At 31.3% G+C, this 16,939-nt stretch overlaps 1 protein-coding gene across 29 annotated transcripts in view; it reads right to left on the bottom strand.

Moving 5' to 3' along the window:
• Nucleotides 1–16,939, bottom strand: part of LOC130891028 (basement membrane-specific heparan sulfate proteoglycan core protein-like) — a 251,525-nt gene that overhangs the window by 143,456 nt on the left and 91,130 nt on the right. For 26 of the 29 annotated variants that reach the window (XM_057795615.1, XM_057795511.1, XM_057795537.1 and 23 more), the window contains exons 2-3: nucleotides 2,487–2,792; nucleotides 306–515 (exon numbers count right to left, since the gene is read on the bottom strand). In XM_057795615.1, coding sequence (XP_057651598.1) covers nucleotides 306–515; nucleotides 2,487–2,792 — 516 coding nt within the window. The remainder of the gene's footprint in view (nucleotides 1–305; nucleotides 516–2,486; nucleotides 2,793–16,939) is intronic. The other 3 variants (XM_057795569.1, XM_057795579.1, XM_057795587.1) reach the window with 1 other exon arrangement.

Below are 16,939 nucleotides of genomic sequence, written 5' to 3'. Positions count from 1 at the left end.
GTCAACTGAATTTATGACATAATAACAGAGCGAATATTTAGCATCATTACACTCTACTAGGCAGTATGATTTTATGCAGAAGTTACTAAAAATAAATAAAATAAGAATAACAGAAGGAAGTAATGAAATTGCTAGATCAATCTGAATCCCGAAAGGTCGTCATAGATAATTTTCCGGGAAAAAATGAAAATTCCATCCCTTGATGTCCAGCATGCTTCACCAATGGTATAAAAATAATGGATCGATGAAACCACAGTTGTGAAGACCGATGATGTTCATAGTAACGTTGGACCAGCTAAACTTACGTAATTGGAATCTTCCGTAGCTTCACCTATCTTGAGTGGTGCAAACCCATCATTATCTGCGTAATTATCGTTATTTCCTAGTGTTAAATCATTCTCAAACTGGCCTTCACTTTCATCTTCGTCTTGTTCGATTTGGCCTTGACCTTCGTTTTCAAATTGTCCTTCCTGAGCATTACCAGATTCATAATAAACCTGATATTGCGATTGGCCCTACATACCATATGAGTTTATGACATTCCCAAGTATACAGAGTGTCTAGAAACTAATCAAGTACAGCCTTAACGTGTTGAATAATGACAATGTAAATATCCCGCAAACTACATTGAAAACCTTTAAACTGGTGATAATTTTCGAATTAAATGATACTGATACCAAAACCCAAGAACGAAAGGAAAGTAATGTCCTAGTGCTATTTTAATTATACAATGAATCGCGTACATTATTTAATTGTGAAATTAAACTGAGAAAATGATGTTCTTGGTAAGTTATTTTTCGCTATAAATACTGTTGACAAGATCTTTGTACCTATAAAACATAATACTTGGGTATTACTTTGAATACGTGTCTTTTCGTTTTGAAAAACTCAATTTGTCCATATTCTATTGAGGTTCTACCAGAAAGCCGCGTTATCAAATCACATAGTAGGAAATGTCCTTTGCCGCACTCTACCAGAAATAAAAGGCTGACAGATTGAAGTGAAAGAATTATGTGGTTATTGTAGTGGGTTAATCGATTATTGTGTAACTATTAAAGATTCTGTTCTTTAGATAAAATTATTAATATATTTTGGAATATTTCATAAACCAGGTTTACCTTTGCTTACGAAATAAGTTTTTAGACACTCCTGTATATAATGGTAATGTTTTCTTGTTATCTTACCTCCTCTTTTGGTTTAGTTGTTTTTCTGCGAAACTTTATATAGAATCCATTAAAGAAAAAGAAAAAATGGGAAAATGCTCTAGGAACATAGGAACTAAACTACTTTATTAAATACAGTGTGGCAATTTTGGAACGAAAATATGTACTTATTTAAAATGGCCTATTTTCCCAGCGTTATTTTTTGAAATTTTTAGTCTTCAGTGACTGGAAACTGTCAATATAATTTTTATTGTGAAATTGAACATTAGATACTTAAATAGGAACTGTAAGATATCGTACAAAGAAAAGCAAATTAAAAAAAAAATTCAGAAACTATGAGAATAATCATTCTTTACATACGGTGGGTGGATACCTTGTAATTATTTGTTTAAATCTATATTTTAGTAAAAATAATTTTTTCGTTGAAATCTTAACGTTACAAATTGACACCACTGTATATAATCTTTGATTAATTACAAAAAATAAAATAATAGATGGAACATAAACACTAGAAGAAGAAGATTTAAGTTATATACTAAGAAGAGAGGAATAAATATGGTGTTTGTCTTATATCTTATATTCGTTTACTTTGAAACAGATTGAAAAGTAGCTTGTAACCAAAAACCATAAAATTGAATCAATTTTTTGGGTTTTCAGCAGCCTTATTTACTATTCTACGTACAAGGTATAATGTTAATCACCGAATTCATAATATGAAAATCGTATTAATTACAAGCCTGTGCGTAGAAGTAAACAATAGAAGAATCAACAAAACAGAGATGTCATGCAAAGGAAACAAAGGAAATCCGGATATGAACAAACATAGATAAAATAGATAAAACGGAATCGAGGAAAGTACAAAAATAAGCAAGAGAATGAAACTAATAATGTACGAAAATAGCAAAGGAATCAATACTATCAAGTAATGGACAAAGATGTATTTTTAAAATTAAAAGATCATCGGAAAATTTATGGATAAGATAAATGGAAAACAAAAAAAGTAAAACTAATAGAATAAAAAACTGATAGATATAAACGGTATAGGGAATATATTTGAACTGAAGAGAATAAGTACGAACCTTTAAATAGTAAATACGAAAAAAATTTGGAAACTATGAGAATCGCTAACTAGATAGAAAGCCAGAAAATATTGGAATCATATGAGAAATATCAGTTGAAGTGAACAGGGAGGAAGAGGAAGATATGGAGATTGACGATCCACGCCACTAATAAGTCTGAATTGAAAATACAGCAGCCAGGATAAGATTGGTTGGTTTTTGAAACAAAACTCCTCTTTTGTAAAAACTGTTAATAAATACTCACATCATCGTAATCTTTATCTCCGTCATCTGCTTCTCTGTGTTTTCTGCCAAACTTAGGTTTTTTGAAAGCGTTGAACTTCGTCCTATGATGATTACTCTTCTTTTCGACGTGATGATGATGATGGTCCAATTTCTCATTATGAGTATCTTTTGAAAAAACGCTGTTTATACTCCTCCTTAATCTATTTACTGTTGAAGTAAGCCAATGTTCTTCCACTGGAGGTTTAGATTCAACATCTTCTTTGTATAAATGTCTAAGTAACCTAGGATGTTTGTCATTGCTATCAAATATTAAATCTCCATCGATCTGCAATAAAAGACGTTCATTATTATAAGAAAATACTTCAAAAATTATTTTTGTTTGTAAATTATTAGGATCTCTATCTTGAAGGAATGCTTGACTCGATATATTAATGTGGTTCCCAATAGCATTTATTAAATATACAAATAGAAACAATAATTATTATAAACGCCCCTATTTATAATATATACAACATTTTTAAAGAAGGGAAACTCTTTTTCTTGTCAAAGAATAAAGATTTTCGAACTAACGAATAAAAACAAAACTTTGCGAATGGGAGCAAACTTAACTGAAAAAAAGTATAAAGAGAAGGCTGAGAAACTTCTACCATGTTTTGCAAATTTGTTTTTTTAGAGGAAATATCCCAGACACTTTCAGAATTTTAAGGTTCTTTTCTATGCCATAGGTCATCCTTATATAACAAGCTGTCGCAGGAGGATATTTTAGGTGTCTCATCCTCACACTTGGTATCCAGACAAATTGATGTAAAAAAATCCATGTCGATAACTTTGTCATAGTTAATGGATGTACATATGAATCACGAAGAAAATCTCCTAATCTAACTTTTATAATTAAATTTTATTCAAAAACATACTTTTATCAAATAAGATTTTATTTGGAATCTGATTTAGGAGGAAGCAGAGAAAAATGTATAATTTGGACAATTTTTTACCGTCACATCTTTTCCATATTAAAATTCTCTAGTAGCCTCATCAAGTCAAATGATTTAGCTAATACTATCTCTATAATAGATAAAAAATGAATAAATATCTTTATCGCTGAGTAGACGGCGCTTAATACTGGGTGAGCTTGGACGTTCACAGTCATTTTAATCTGAGCGAAATGGATAATAAGCGTAAACATAATTCATATCATAAGTAACTAAAAAATGCATTGTTCATATTTATGATATACTCGGAAAAACCCATATAATTTGTGCGAGTTAGTCGAAATCAGTATTTCAATACCGGAATTGGCTATTCCGACTAATTCCAAAGGCGTCCATTGAAAACCTTCTAATAAATCAAACTCAAAAAATTTCAAAAATAACAGTTCCAACCTCCTCGATAACGACATGCATAATAAAGCATTTTTGATACATTTCATGTAACTTCCTCTGTTAGTTTAGTTAGTTAAGATATTATTGGAAACAAAGGTTCAAACAGCCGTGACAACAAGTTTGAAATTGAAGGGGAAAATACAGTTAATAAGATAACGGCACAGCGTTGGTTTCATACTTTTAATAGTCGAGATTTGACACTTGAAGAACGTTATCAGAATTCCGTGGACCTTCTAAAGATACCACAGATCGCCATATCAAATAATTAGGTAAAATCTATAAAAGTTGGCAAATGGATTTATCTAAACAACCCGAATATGGAAAATCAGTTGATAGACAAAGGACAATTACCAGAACCCGTAGCAAAGAGAGGTCGTTTCAAGCGAAAAATCTTGTTGTGTGTCTGGTGGAATTATGAAGGAATAAGATCGAACAAGTTGGTGATATTGAATTTCTATCATATTCTACAATTAGTCCGGACCTTAAACCCTCAAATTACTATTTATTCAGATCCATGGCGAAATTCTTGCGTGAATAAAACACAATGGGCTACATTTTGAATATTAAGGCTTTCTTTTTGTCCATAGTCCATACGTTCTTAACGAGCTAGGTACTATTTCCGTTTTTATTATCTTCCTAATAACATAAAAGTTCTTGAAAAATTAGAAATTAACGATGGCACTTGATAGCGTTATACAACTAAATAAAATTTTTGAATAATTGAGAGTCATGTTACGCGAGACAATGAAAACCTTATTCTTCGTTAACTTTGTTACACGGCTAATTTTGTTTCATCTTAAATTAATTGTTGTTTGCAATTACATCCTCGGGGATACCCTATGATATGGTTAGTACAGAGTTTCTCCCTTTTTCTTATAAACTTTTAAAATGAAAACTTTTCGAGCGAGGCACTTACATGAATTTTCCAAAAGATCTGTTCGAGAACTGCGAGAGAAATTAGGAATTTTGTTACATAGTCAGATTTTTAACTTTACTTAATTCATAGGAAACATTAGAAAAGCGGTGTCTATATTTTCTTTTGTTCATTTTATTTCAATAAGATTCTTTATAAATTTAGTATAATTGATACAAATGAGTTATCATACTCGAAAATGATTGTGGAAATCTACCGGAAACAGATAATACTTTTTCTTCTGGTAGTACCAATTCGGTCCGGATGTCGGTGACTAGCATGGATATTCTAACTTCTTGTTACATGACCCAAATGTTCCGATTTTCTTTTTTTAAATATATATTATTGATCTCGCATGTTTTATTTTTTAGGAATTATAGTACTTCGCAATTAGTAACCTGCACCATCCCTGGTATTCTTGATATCCTTATAAAACCTCTCCTATAATCCCCCGTTCGTAATTCGATTTTCATATAAGATCTAAAACACAAAACAGCGCAGTAAACGTACGTTCGTTGCTTATGCCTTCTCTATGTGAATTCTTGACCCGATCATGATCTGAATGTTGTTCGGAAAGTGATCCAGTCGTACTAGGGTCGTAGACCGGTGGGTAAATGAGATCGCTGACGGATTTTTTCTATGTCTATGGTTCTAAAAATTATTTAGGGTCATTATTAAGTTATTGATGTTTGTAGTCCTAATACTTTTCAGCCTTTCAACATAAAAATAGCTCATATATAAGTCAAATGTTCTGGTTCTTGTTTTTGAATATGATGTGATGACTGTGATCTAATTCTCGTTCTAGCTTATTATCCACAATCAGCTGATGGATGGAAGGCTTCTCTTGTTCCTGTCTGAATTAGGTGCGGTTTAGTTAGATATTGTCAAAATTCCATTTTATCTTGTATAATAACTCGTTTGTAATGCAAAAATTCCTCGATTCATCTCAAATGTGTTTGGAGTTCTATTATACATCAAGGTATAAGGTCTAGCATCAATGTCCTTTGTTTCCCATGTAGTTTTTGTCTGTTTGTAAAGCGCAGTATTTGAATATTTTAAGATTTAAGTGGTTGATGGGGTGGGAGAATATTGGTAATAATTATAATTGATATTCCAGATAAAATCCATGGTGTAAAAAGGATTTATTGGTTGCTACTTTTTTATAATCTTCTATTATGTACCGGTTAGAAATTTCTTTCCTTTCTACTGTTCATCCTACATATTTAATTTACTTCAGAGTTAAGCTGAGCACATATTTTTCAATCATTTTCGGCACTTAAGGGGGTTTTTGTTAGCGTGAAATGCACCCAAGACGTTTCCTACGTTACACTTGAACCATTATAAGAGAAATTTTTGCGACTAACCCAATTTTTATGAGTAACATTAATAGAAAATTGGGTTATCAAGAAACACGTTACGGGCCATCTGTGCTTTTTAGATAATAATGTTTATACCAAAAATTCGTTTGGAGGGCGAGAGTACAGAAGATACGAACAGACTATTTTTCACAATTTTCCTGCAGAATGAAATTATAAATTGAGAGAGTTCTGCGTGAGTAAATTCACGAATGAAAGAAGAAGAAATAAAAACCATAAGATATTTAACGAATTGTTGAATTATTCTGGCTAGTTTTCTTTTATCAGAACACTTAAAATAAAAGAATACAGGTACGGGTATTGGAAGTTTATATCAACAACATGCCTACTACTTATATAATTTGAGTATGTTCGAGGGTTGTTATTTATATTTTTTACTAGTGTTATTTTATTCATATATTCTCCCACTTGGTCTTGGGATGTAGCTTCAAAATATGCATTTTGAATGCAATAACATATTTTTCAAAAATCGTTGAACAAGCACTTTTCGACGTTGGATATCAGATCAGAGCAGAAAGATGTAGGTCAATCAACTGTATCTTCTGACTGTTTGGATTTTCCATAATATTGTTCAATAATAATACTCAAAAATACCTCAATCTTACAATACGTCACTTGATAATCTTGTGTAATGAGTTTGATATCTTCGGGCAGCACAGACATATTGTGGAGCCGTCCTGCAGTGAACGTTGCCACGTTTGAATTCAAATTCCAGTTTCCACAGTTCTATAAGATGATATTGTATCGCAATATCTATTGAATTAATTAATATTGTGAAAAGTTATTGAAAATAACTATCAGTCGAATATATCTTTTTCAGCATTAATATATTGATACATTATTTTGGGTGGACGAAAATTACGTCATCCAAATATAAAAAGCGATGATAGGCAATATTGTTGATGGTACCATTTTATGTTTTTAATGTTTTTTAAATGTGCGGAATTCATTTCGTGTTTAAATGTAATTAATTTTTATGTGAAAATTAGAATTCAATGCCACCATGTCCGCTGACATGTTAGCTTATTGCGTAGTGTCCATGTCATTAAAGCTTCGAAACAACGGTTAGTTTATATGATGGAGGTAAGAAAAATAATACTGCCAAGGTGATGATTCTATCAAAAATATATAAATATTTATATGGTATAAATGCCGGTGGAATCATCTATACACAACATACAATTTCATTTATATCTATATACCCTGAAGCAAAGAGACAACACTCCAGACTCCAGAATCAAAGTCATCGTTTAGAAAAGTTTCCAGAATAATTTAGATGATGAAACACGTTCTATACATCTATGGGAACTTCGTAACTATTATACTTTGATTCGTGCTGAAAATAAAGCGAAGATAACAATATATATTTCAATTTTGTGAAGAATAAAAAATAATATTATGATAAGAAGGGACATAATTGCTGAAATTGACCTTTTAGCGATCTAACAGTATCGTTTATAAAGAAAATAATACAGTAAAAGCAATCAAATTCAAATGCTATTGTATAATATAAAGATTATAAAATCAAGAGAAGTCATAAAACGAATTCAAAATACCTCTGCAAGAGCCTGAAGATTGATGATCCTAAAGAGAACGATTAGAAACTACTTTTAGTAATTTTAAACAAATAAAGTGTAACATTTAGTTTTGATTATATTGAATACTATAATCATATTTTCAAAATGGTAACAAGTAAAAAGTTTACTCCTTATATAACATGCGGATGAGGAAAAGAAGGATCCCATAGGAAAGTGAATATTCACAAGCAGAGACTATTCAGTTGAGTTTTATGTAGTTTAGTTTGTAAAGTACGTGCCGTGCTGTCTTGCTGGGAATTTTATATCGGTTTGTATACATGATAAATTCTAACAATTTTATTGAGTAATTAATTATTCGATAAATTAAATCTTTGCTATGTTTTTATAACAAGTGTAGTAGGAAGCAGAAATGTTGGACAAAGTTTATGTATTTCATCCGTTTCTGACAAATATTTTGTGAAATTTGAGAAAAAGTACGTTTTCAAGTAACCTCAAAAATATAATACTATATAAGTCAATGAACTGGACATAAGAGAAAATCATAATAATTTGAAAAATCCTTTGATACAAACTGTCATCATTCTACTTTTCGTAATTTTTCAGAAACGTCTGAAAAAATGAAAGGTTGTTGTGAAGAGCATTGTATTGATATAATTTGCATTTTTGGGTAATAAATTATGTATTGTTTGGTAGATTGAGAAAGCTTTATTTACAAAATATATCAAGTTATAAAGTGTCTTGACATCAAATAACTAAATTATGCGCAATAATTACATTGTTAATAAAATGTTGTATAACCGTTGATGATATATAGCCGTGTCACTTAGATAGACATAATTCAAACATTATTATTGTCTATTATGTATTTGCAAATTTGCGACTTCTGTTCCTTTATTGTATTATGAACTACTTATTCTCAGTTTGTTATATTAGTCACTAGCTCAATTGATGGTTATGGGATGAATATAAACAGCTATCAACCTAATTACGTTAACTGGAATCAATATGCAGATAGTAATTGTCTAGATAATACTAGTTTTACAAAATGATTTAAATGAAGTGCTTAAACAATCAGTTAGAGCCTTATAGTTTAATAACGTATCTCAAAAACAGTTCGGAAGGTGGCTCATCGCATTTTCGATGTTGTTCAGACAAGGGTTTGCCTCGAATTATCTTAATTAGTGCAACTACCACCTTTCTGTCCAAAAGGTCGTAGATATCATGTCTAATATGTACTATCTTAGTAGCCTTCGCCAACACGTAGTTTTCTGAGGTTTTTTAAAACTCAATAATACAGTAAATATTTTATTTAATTCATTTATTATTTAAAAAAACAAATTCTGTTTTTCAATTGCCATATTTGGTAGACCATCACTACGAGATAAATATATAGAGTTTATTGAAATATTAATTGCGATAAGTAACTTTATTCTTTTCTAGCTGATTGCCCTGTATCTATTCTATATGAACGACCGGTAATAATAAAAGAAAATCCTTGAACGAGTTCTAAATCGCTAGCAATATTTCCCAATTAACTTACAAAGTCCTTCATTGATAGGCATCAAGACGTCTCTTAGGAGGCGGTCCGATACTTTGCCCCTCAATTGGTTGCCCCCATGTAAAAACCCTCTCTATATCCGTTTCTCGGTCGCGGGAGTGTGAAGTTGTTGGAAAATAGCATCGTCGTGACCGGCATACTGATTTTCTCACACTTTTCGCGGCTTTTCCACACTTAAAGCTGCAGTGAGGGATTTATCATACTTAATTTTAGGACAAGCGTGATTTATGAGGTATGGAAGACTAAATGCGAACAAGATCATTCTCAAGCAAATAACGATTCACTGAGAGAGTTCATAAGTTTATATTTTCAGATTTATAACTATGAGAAACTCGTATTTGTTCACAATTATCACATAATTTTAAAACTGCAAACCACCAATAATGATTATAATAACATTTGTAAGAAAAGGATTCTTTGTTTCATATAATAATGATATTTCGTCTCTAAACCCCAATCTCTAAACACGATTTTCTTTCATTTTCATATGATTAATTTCTCATTTTTCTCCTCGATCGAAATGTTGTCCATTTTTTATTTATATTCTCCATTTTTCTCCAAGTTTTATATTATTACTGTTTCTTCATGTGGATCTACAAGTTTGACACTATGGTTGAAAATTGGCCTTCAAAAATCAGCAATATTTATTCAATAAGATTTTAATTCACGACTTAAATGTTTTTTTTTTATCACCGCCATTTATAGAATCTGTGATTTCCCATCTAGATAAGACCAATAATTGTCACTGATTTAAGATAAAAAGGTAAACCCACGTTGAAAAAAGATCGTAGTAGAAAAAAAAAATAGGAAATCATATACTATTTGAATTGTTATAGACATCCATAAAACTGTAAATGAAATAACGTCGTCCTACACAATAGTCAGTTGATTAAGTTCGTGTCTTTGGTGGCATTCTACAACCTCCATCGTAGCCATAATATATAACAAAGACAACGACATCTGCTTTTCGAAATGTAAGACTTATTGTCGAGTACGTTTATATACATTTTATACAGGTTAGGTGATTGTTTTTCTAGTAGCACAGTATAGAATATAAAGTGAATGAGCTGAATGACATTCAGTATTATTTTGGAAAGATTTTTTGTTATCCAAGCTATTTGATTATTAGAATCCAACAGATAATGTATAATGTATTTATTTATAAACGAAAGTATAATTGAAAACGGATAGATAAATTCAATTTTTGTTTATATTTAGAATTTAGATTTACATATGATAAAATATAGTTTTCAGGGAATGTGATTATCCGTTATTAGTTTAATATAAACAGATATTATAATTAATTAGTGTTTTCTATATGGTTCCAATGTTAAATGGAACAAGTAGGAGTTCCGAATTACTCAGCATACTTTCATGAGATACTCTGATTCATTAAAAATACGTGTCATCGAAATTTGTTTCTAATTTTATTCCACTTCTCTATGAAAATATAAGACAACATCACTCTTCTATTGGCTTCAAGTTTCAAGTTTTCCACGATAAAATTTTTCTCACATACTATCGGTAACATTATAGAAAGCTCAGAAAACAAAGAAGCAGTCCCCAAAATTCGTAGCTTATTTGCTATGCCACGTATACGCAATGTTTTGAAATCTACATGTGTCAAAATGGCGCGAACCTATAATATAAAGAAAGATAAAGAGGCCAAAATGAAACAGACTTGAGAATAATATCGTATACATACATAAAAGAATAACCACTTCTGAATATTTAGGGTTTTTTCGGTCTTTTTGTTCTACAAACGGAATTGCGACTACATATGTATATTTTTCGTTCAGCATACTGCGATTTTCTAAAATATTAATGCGAAAAATGTGATTTATATGATTTCTTCTTTCACTAAATATTCTCAATTCTAATGTCCTTCTATTTTCGTAGATCTGTTATAGGTGAATCTTGTCACAATAAATTTTCTGTTTTCGTTTGCTTCTTTATCCCTCGCCTACCTTTAGTATTTATTTCTTACATTTAATTCTCATTTGGTTTTTCCTTCTAGATTTTGTACATTCCTGCTTCTTCAGGTCTAACTTACTATCCTTAACGGGTTTGATGGTGTTTTGTATTTACGTTCAGATCTTTTTCTGACATTTGTGTTGTATCTTATCCTCCTCCTATTCTCAAGAACCTCCAGATATAGATCAATTTCCAGTACAATTTTAATCATGAAATGTAGATAATATGAATTCCTCATACCATAAATAATGTCGGTTTCCAGTTTTCACTTCGTTTATTAAAGAATCATACACGTCTTATTATTCGAAGTACAGCCCATCGTATTCCATGGTTTTAACGTAACGCTCAGCAAGCTCTTTAAGAACTTTAAACGTAGATGGAAAAAATTTTCGCACTGCATTTTCAGCATCTCTTTTGGATGCAAATTTTTGCCACGTTGGCATTTCGCCATGAATCTGAATAAATAGTAATCTGACATTACAAGATCCGGAGTACCACCAAATTATTCGATCTTATTCCGCGTAACTTTCGTCTTGTTGTTAGAGAAGCCGCTTTTGATAATTAAACCTGGATATTTCTTCGATAAAGCCCCATACATTCGCATCAGCTGTTCACTATATACCTCAGCGCTAACAGCTCGACCATTTGGAATGATTTTGAAGTACACTGAACCTTTATAAATCTATCAGAACAAAACAAGACTTTCCGCTTGAATCGACCTCTTTTTGCTACAGGTTCTGGTGATCATCCTTTGTCTTACCACTGACTTTCCAAGTTCGACAGGGCAAGAAGCTAATTCCACACCTTTACTAGACCCAATCATTTTAAATGGCGATGTATGTTGCCTTTAAAAAGTCCCGAGGGTGTCCGATAACCAGCAGTGCTTGTACTAGGTTGATTTTCCACTGCTCCTCTTGTAATCTCAATATCCCACGCATGTGGACGATCTGAGCGCAAAGATCTTCAAACCTTCACATATTTTCCTTCCTGTCACAATAGCTTCAAACTTTTGTTTCCAATAATATCTTAACATGAGACACCCTATCTTTTTTTCTAACAACTATTCCTTTGCGTTTTTGGTATTTTCTATATCTGGGCTATCTATATCTAGCTCCTTATGAGCTAGGATTCATTACATTCTGAATTCCACTTCGCATGACAATATATGAGCAGTCAATCTAATAAAAGTTTCAGACAAATTTGTCTCCAAACATATCCACCAGCAAGTTTTCCAAATTTTTTATGAATAGTCTAGTTTATTGCTCCGAGTAAATACGTTTTAAATTTCAACAAATCATATAATAATAAAAACCGAAACTTGGAAATAGCAGTAGTTACTAACATACAGTTATCACTTTTTTTGTAATGACTCAATGCGAATCCGGATAAGGCATCCGTTCCAAATTATAAAGTATGTTTATATTAAAGTGAACTGAGCGTAAAGATAAAAATATCAGACTAGAATATCTGCTTTGCTGGTAGATTTAGTTTATTATCCCAACAAGTAGTCATGTCGAATAGAAAAATAAACACCATTTTCTTCGATAGACGTGTTTACAAAAAATAGTTATTTATACACACTTTACTCACTTTGGAAACACAGGATTATACAGTGAGCATTTGTCTATTCATTGATAATACTATATTATAGGATAACTAGCTCAGAAATCCAGCGTCGGAAGGATTTTCCATAAAAAAAAGGCATTGCCGGATACCCGGGCATTATGAAGTGGAACGGAAGTCTATAGCAGATAGCTTTGCATTAAGTGAGACCAAGGAAGAGGATGCCAAAGAGATAGTTACTACTACTACCGATGAAATTGTTGAATGCTATTGACACAGGAATCAGAGCCAAACATTAAGATATTAAATGACCAAACAGAAATGATTGCACGATATCCAAAGCGATTTAGCTACGTATTAATCAAAAAGAGCAACGAAGAAGTGAAAATGTGCTCAGAAGGTTCACTGTCTTAGCGGAAAGACGACGTCAAATGTTGGATAGTAGATTGTCTCGAAGAAATAGAAGAATAGAAATAGAAAAAGTCAAAAGCTCCATTCAGGGCAATTATGGGCAACCCATACCAACCTAACCTAGCTGTATCAAATTACACTGTAAACAATTTTTAATTATTCTCATGCGCTATATTTCTAGTACAAAAAACAATAATTAAAAGTACAAAAATTACGCCGGAAAAATTGTGAAATATCTGAAGGTACATAATTTTCTATACAATTTCTGGGTGTGCAATAAATTAGTATATTCTTGGGTTGATGATGGTTAATTTTGTGGTGCAAACATTATAGTTTATTTATAAATTGACGGTCACGAAAGTTTTTGTTTTTATGATTCAAATCGTGAACGAATTAATCGAATTGTTGCAAATTTTCACTACCATTTAATTGTTATTTCTGCCATTGAAAGTGTGAATATATTTACGAACCAAACTAGTATAAAAAGCTCAAATTTTCGGGATGAAGCAAACGCATAATATAAAGTTCAATGAGACATCACGGTCTAAATATAAATTTGCATTTCCTGCAAAAAATCGAGAATATGCAATAAAACATAGTCTAAAAATAAATAATATGCTACATGAAGTTTGACTCGTTTCAAAATTTCATACACTAGAATGCATCAATTCTTCTTGTTAAATTTTTAGTTATAGTTAAATGATGGCACAATGTACCGGATACAAATTTAAGTTTGAGGTTTTCAGAATTAGAATTTCCATTGGATTTACTTTAAGAGAAAGTGGATGCACATGTTTGAAAAATAATTACCAGCCGAATTCGAAACTATCCTTTAGCTGCCACTGTTATTAAAACATTTCTAGCAAATCATGACTCTAACAATTCACGTAATTTTTTATCGGAATTTGTAGTAGATATTTTTGAAATTGTATTTTTAGATTCATGTATACAGAAAGTTAGTAACTCTGGATTTTGTTTGAGATATTAATCACATAGTATTACTAACAACAAAATCAATTAATCAGCACATAATAATAAATAATATCAAGTCATAAAAATAGATCTATGTTAATGATGTAACTGAATATACCATGAGAATATTTTCTAATGGCATGTATCTAATATCTTTCGTTATAACAATAATTATATTAACAGTCTGTAACTGAATATGACGCGACGTTAGTGCGAAAAATTGTCTTTTGAAGCCTACCATGAACTCGAAAGCTATACTAATCTCTCTAATGAGGAGATAATTTTGAAAAAAGTCAAGCGAGTTCACTACATCTGCTGGATAACAGAATATACATTAAATCTTTTATCAGATCCTTAACTATCCGCTGCGTTTTTCCAAACTGACATTCACTGTCAGATTAATATAAAATGTTGACATTTTTTCTAGTGTATGAAAATATTACCAACAATCGGAAGGTTGGATCCTCGGGACTGCTGGTTTAAATATTTCAAGAAACCTGATAATAAAATTTTATTATTCAGGTTACCTTGTATGATTTTATTAGAAAAAAAAAAAAAAACAAAAAGCTTGGTCCTATTATAAAAGTATTAACGATAAAAATGAAAGAGGGCGCTTAAATTATAGTTAAACGACCCAACACTTTTTCAAAAGTCCCGGGGCCTTTCTCAATAAAAAGAGCCGAAAGGCTAAGTTGATAAAATTTATGTCACTTTCCGTGAACTTACATATGAAAGCCTTAATACCAAAACAAATTATGTAAAAGTAGTGCTTTACATTTTTATTAGGCACGGAATGAGAGAAGAAGAGTATGTTCTAGAAGATAAATGGATCAAGAAAAGCGCAATACTAAGCTGTTTGCATTTGTGCATGCATGAGCGTAGATCAAATTTGATGTAACATAAAAAAGGTTTCATTTTTGTCAAGTCAAAATAAGTGCACCTAAGATAGTACTAATAATCTGGAGTAGTACAAAAATACTTGGAAAAGACCAAGAAGAACAACTACAAGTGTGTACTAAAAATTTTATACTATACAGTGTGTATAAAGGAACTCGCTAAGATTTCGATTTCTCTTAGGTTTACAAAAAAAGTTGAATAAAAGTTTTTTCAAATAATTCAGGCCGCCGGTCGATTTGAAGTATACAGATTGCACCGTTACTCCAAAATAATTGATCAACGTATTTTTCAAACAGTTATACCCTATATATATATATATATTTCCACTTCGAATAAGGTAAATTTCAGTATCTGAAGACGATAATTTGGTTATTGAAATATGCGATTGTGAATTTTTTTGTAGTATCAGTGTTCAGTGTTCAGTATCTAACTGTTTATCGAAAAAAAAAAAAATATTCTTATGATGAAAAAGACTCATTTGAAACAATTCTGTTTTATTTAAAAATAATTATTGATATTCTTGTATTTCTAGATATCAATGTCGGTACTCTTTTGATTGCTACACTTATATGTATGTATGGACTCGATTTTTGAGCAACTTCAAAACATAGGAACAATTTCAAAGTTTGCACTTTTATTGAGGACCTATAATAATAAAATAAAGATTGATAAGGAATATTTCGCCTCTATTTTTAGCCACATTAAATCAATCAATATTTCGTACAGTTGTTCATTTAATAACTTCAAGTCATTGTCTTTAACACCATCATTTCTTTATTTATCATTGTTCTTATATTAATAGTAAGTTTCAACTTTTTAGATTCATTAACTATAGAAGTGTTTTCAATTTATTATATTGTTGTATGTTAATGAATAACAAATATATTGAAAATAATTTATACTGATGATGATTTTTGAACCCGATTTTATTTAGATAAAATGAAGCGAAATAATTAGCTGAAAGTGTCGATTTCCGATTAACCTAAAATATCGAAGAAAATGTGAAAATGTGACGAAAATCCATATACATCCAAAATTCTGAATAACAAACCGAAAATAGTTTCAAACCGTACGTTTGGTAATGATAGGAGATTTTTTTTCTACGCCTTTGTTTGTTCAAACGCATCCTCCGGCCCAAAGTTATGATGGATTAGTCGTAAGCCAACACTGCTTGCCACTCAGGGGATATCTGTCGAGATGTTTTGTGAAAATAGCCCAAGGAGGATTTTTCTTCCTTGTGTTTCGTCACCTATCAATTTGTAGTCACTCCGGCCGAGTGTTAGACATTTAAGAAACTCAAAATAAAGATTCTGAGAATATATGAGAATAAAAGATTATACGATTCTGAATGGGAGCTTTACTCCATACAATTACTAGTAATAGGTATCATCATCATGTGAATGTTTGTGATTGTGAAATAGGGTAAAAATTTGGGGCAAATTCTACATCCGTCTAACGTCGACTATATTGACATTGGCACTGTTATTTAACAAGAAAAATAACTTTAAGATAAAAAAGAATTATGGTGATTCTTCTTCAAGAAAATCAATCATTATTCTCTGTTATGCGGAGTTTAAACGTACCGATTATGTAATGAGGGACATAATAAATATAAAATATGAAAGTTTTATCTATAAAATCTATTTTACACGAGCGTTTGAGCTTAAAAAACTACTTTCAAAATAGGGGCCTCGGCTCATTACTCCGAGCACTATTTGGAGCTGTTTAGGCAAAATAAAAAGCATTTATATGTAACCGTGAATGCAACTGGATTCACCCCTACGCACCTGAATCAAAACGACAGACATCTGAGTGGATTGGACCGCCGGAATGAGCAAAAACGCAAAAATCGCCTCTGTGTTTTGGAATACACACGGTATTTTGGTCGTTG

Source organism: Diorhabda carinulata, chromosome 1, assembly GCF_026250575.1.
Source record: "Diorhabda carinulata isolate Delta chromosome 1, icDioCari1.1, whole genome shotgun sequence".
In the NCBI taxonomy this organism is placed as follows: Eukaryota; Metazoa; Arthropoda; class Insecta; order Coleoptera; family Chrysomelidae; genus Diorhabda; species Diorhabda carinulata.
This window is presented reverse-complemented; position numbering and strand designations above follow the sequence as displayed.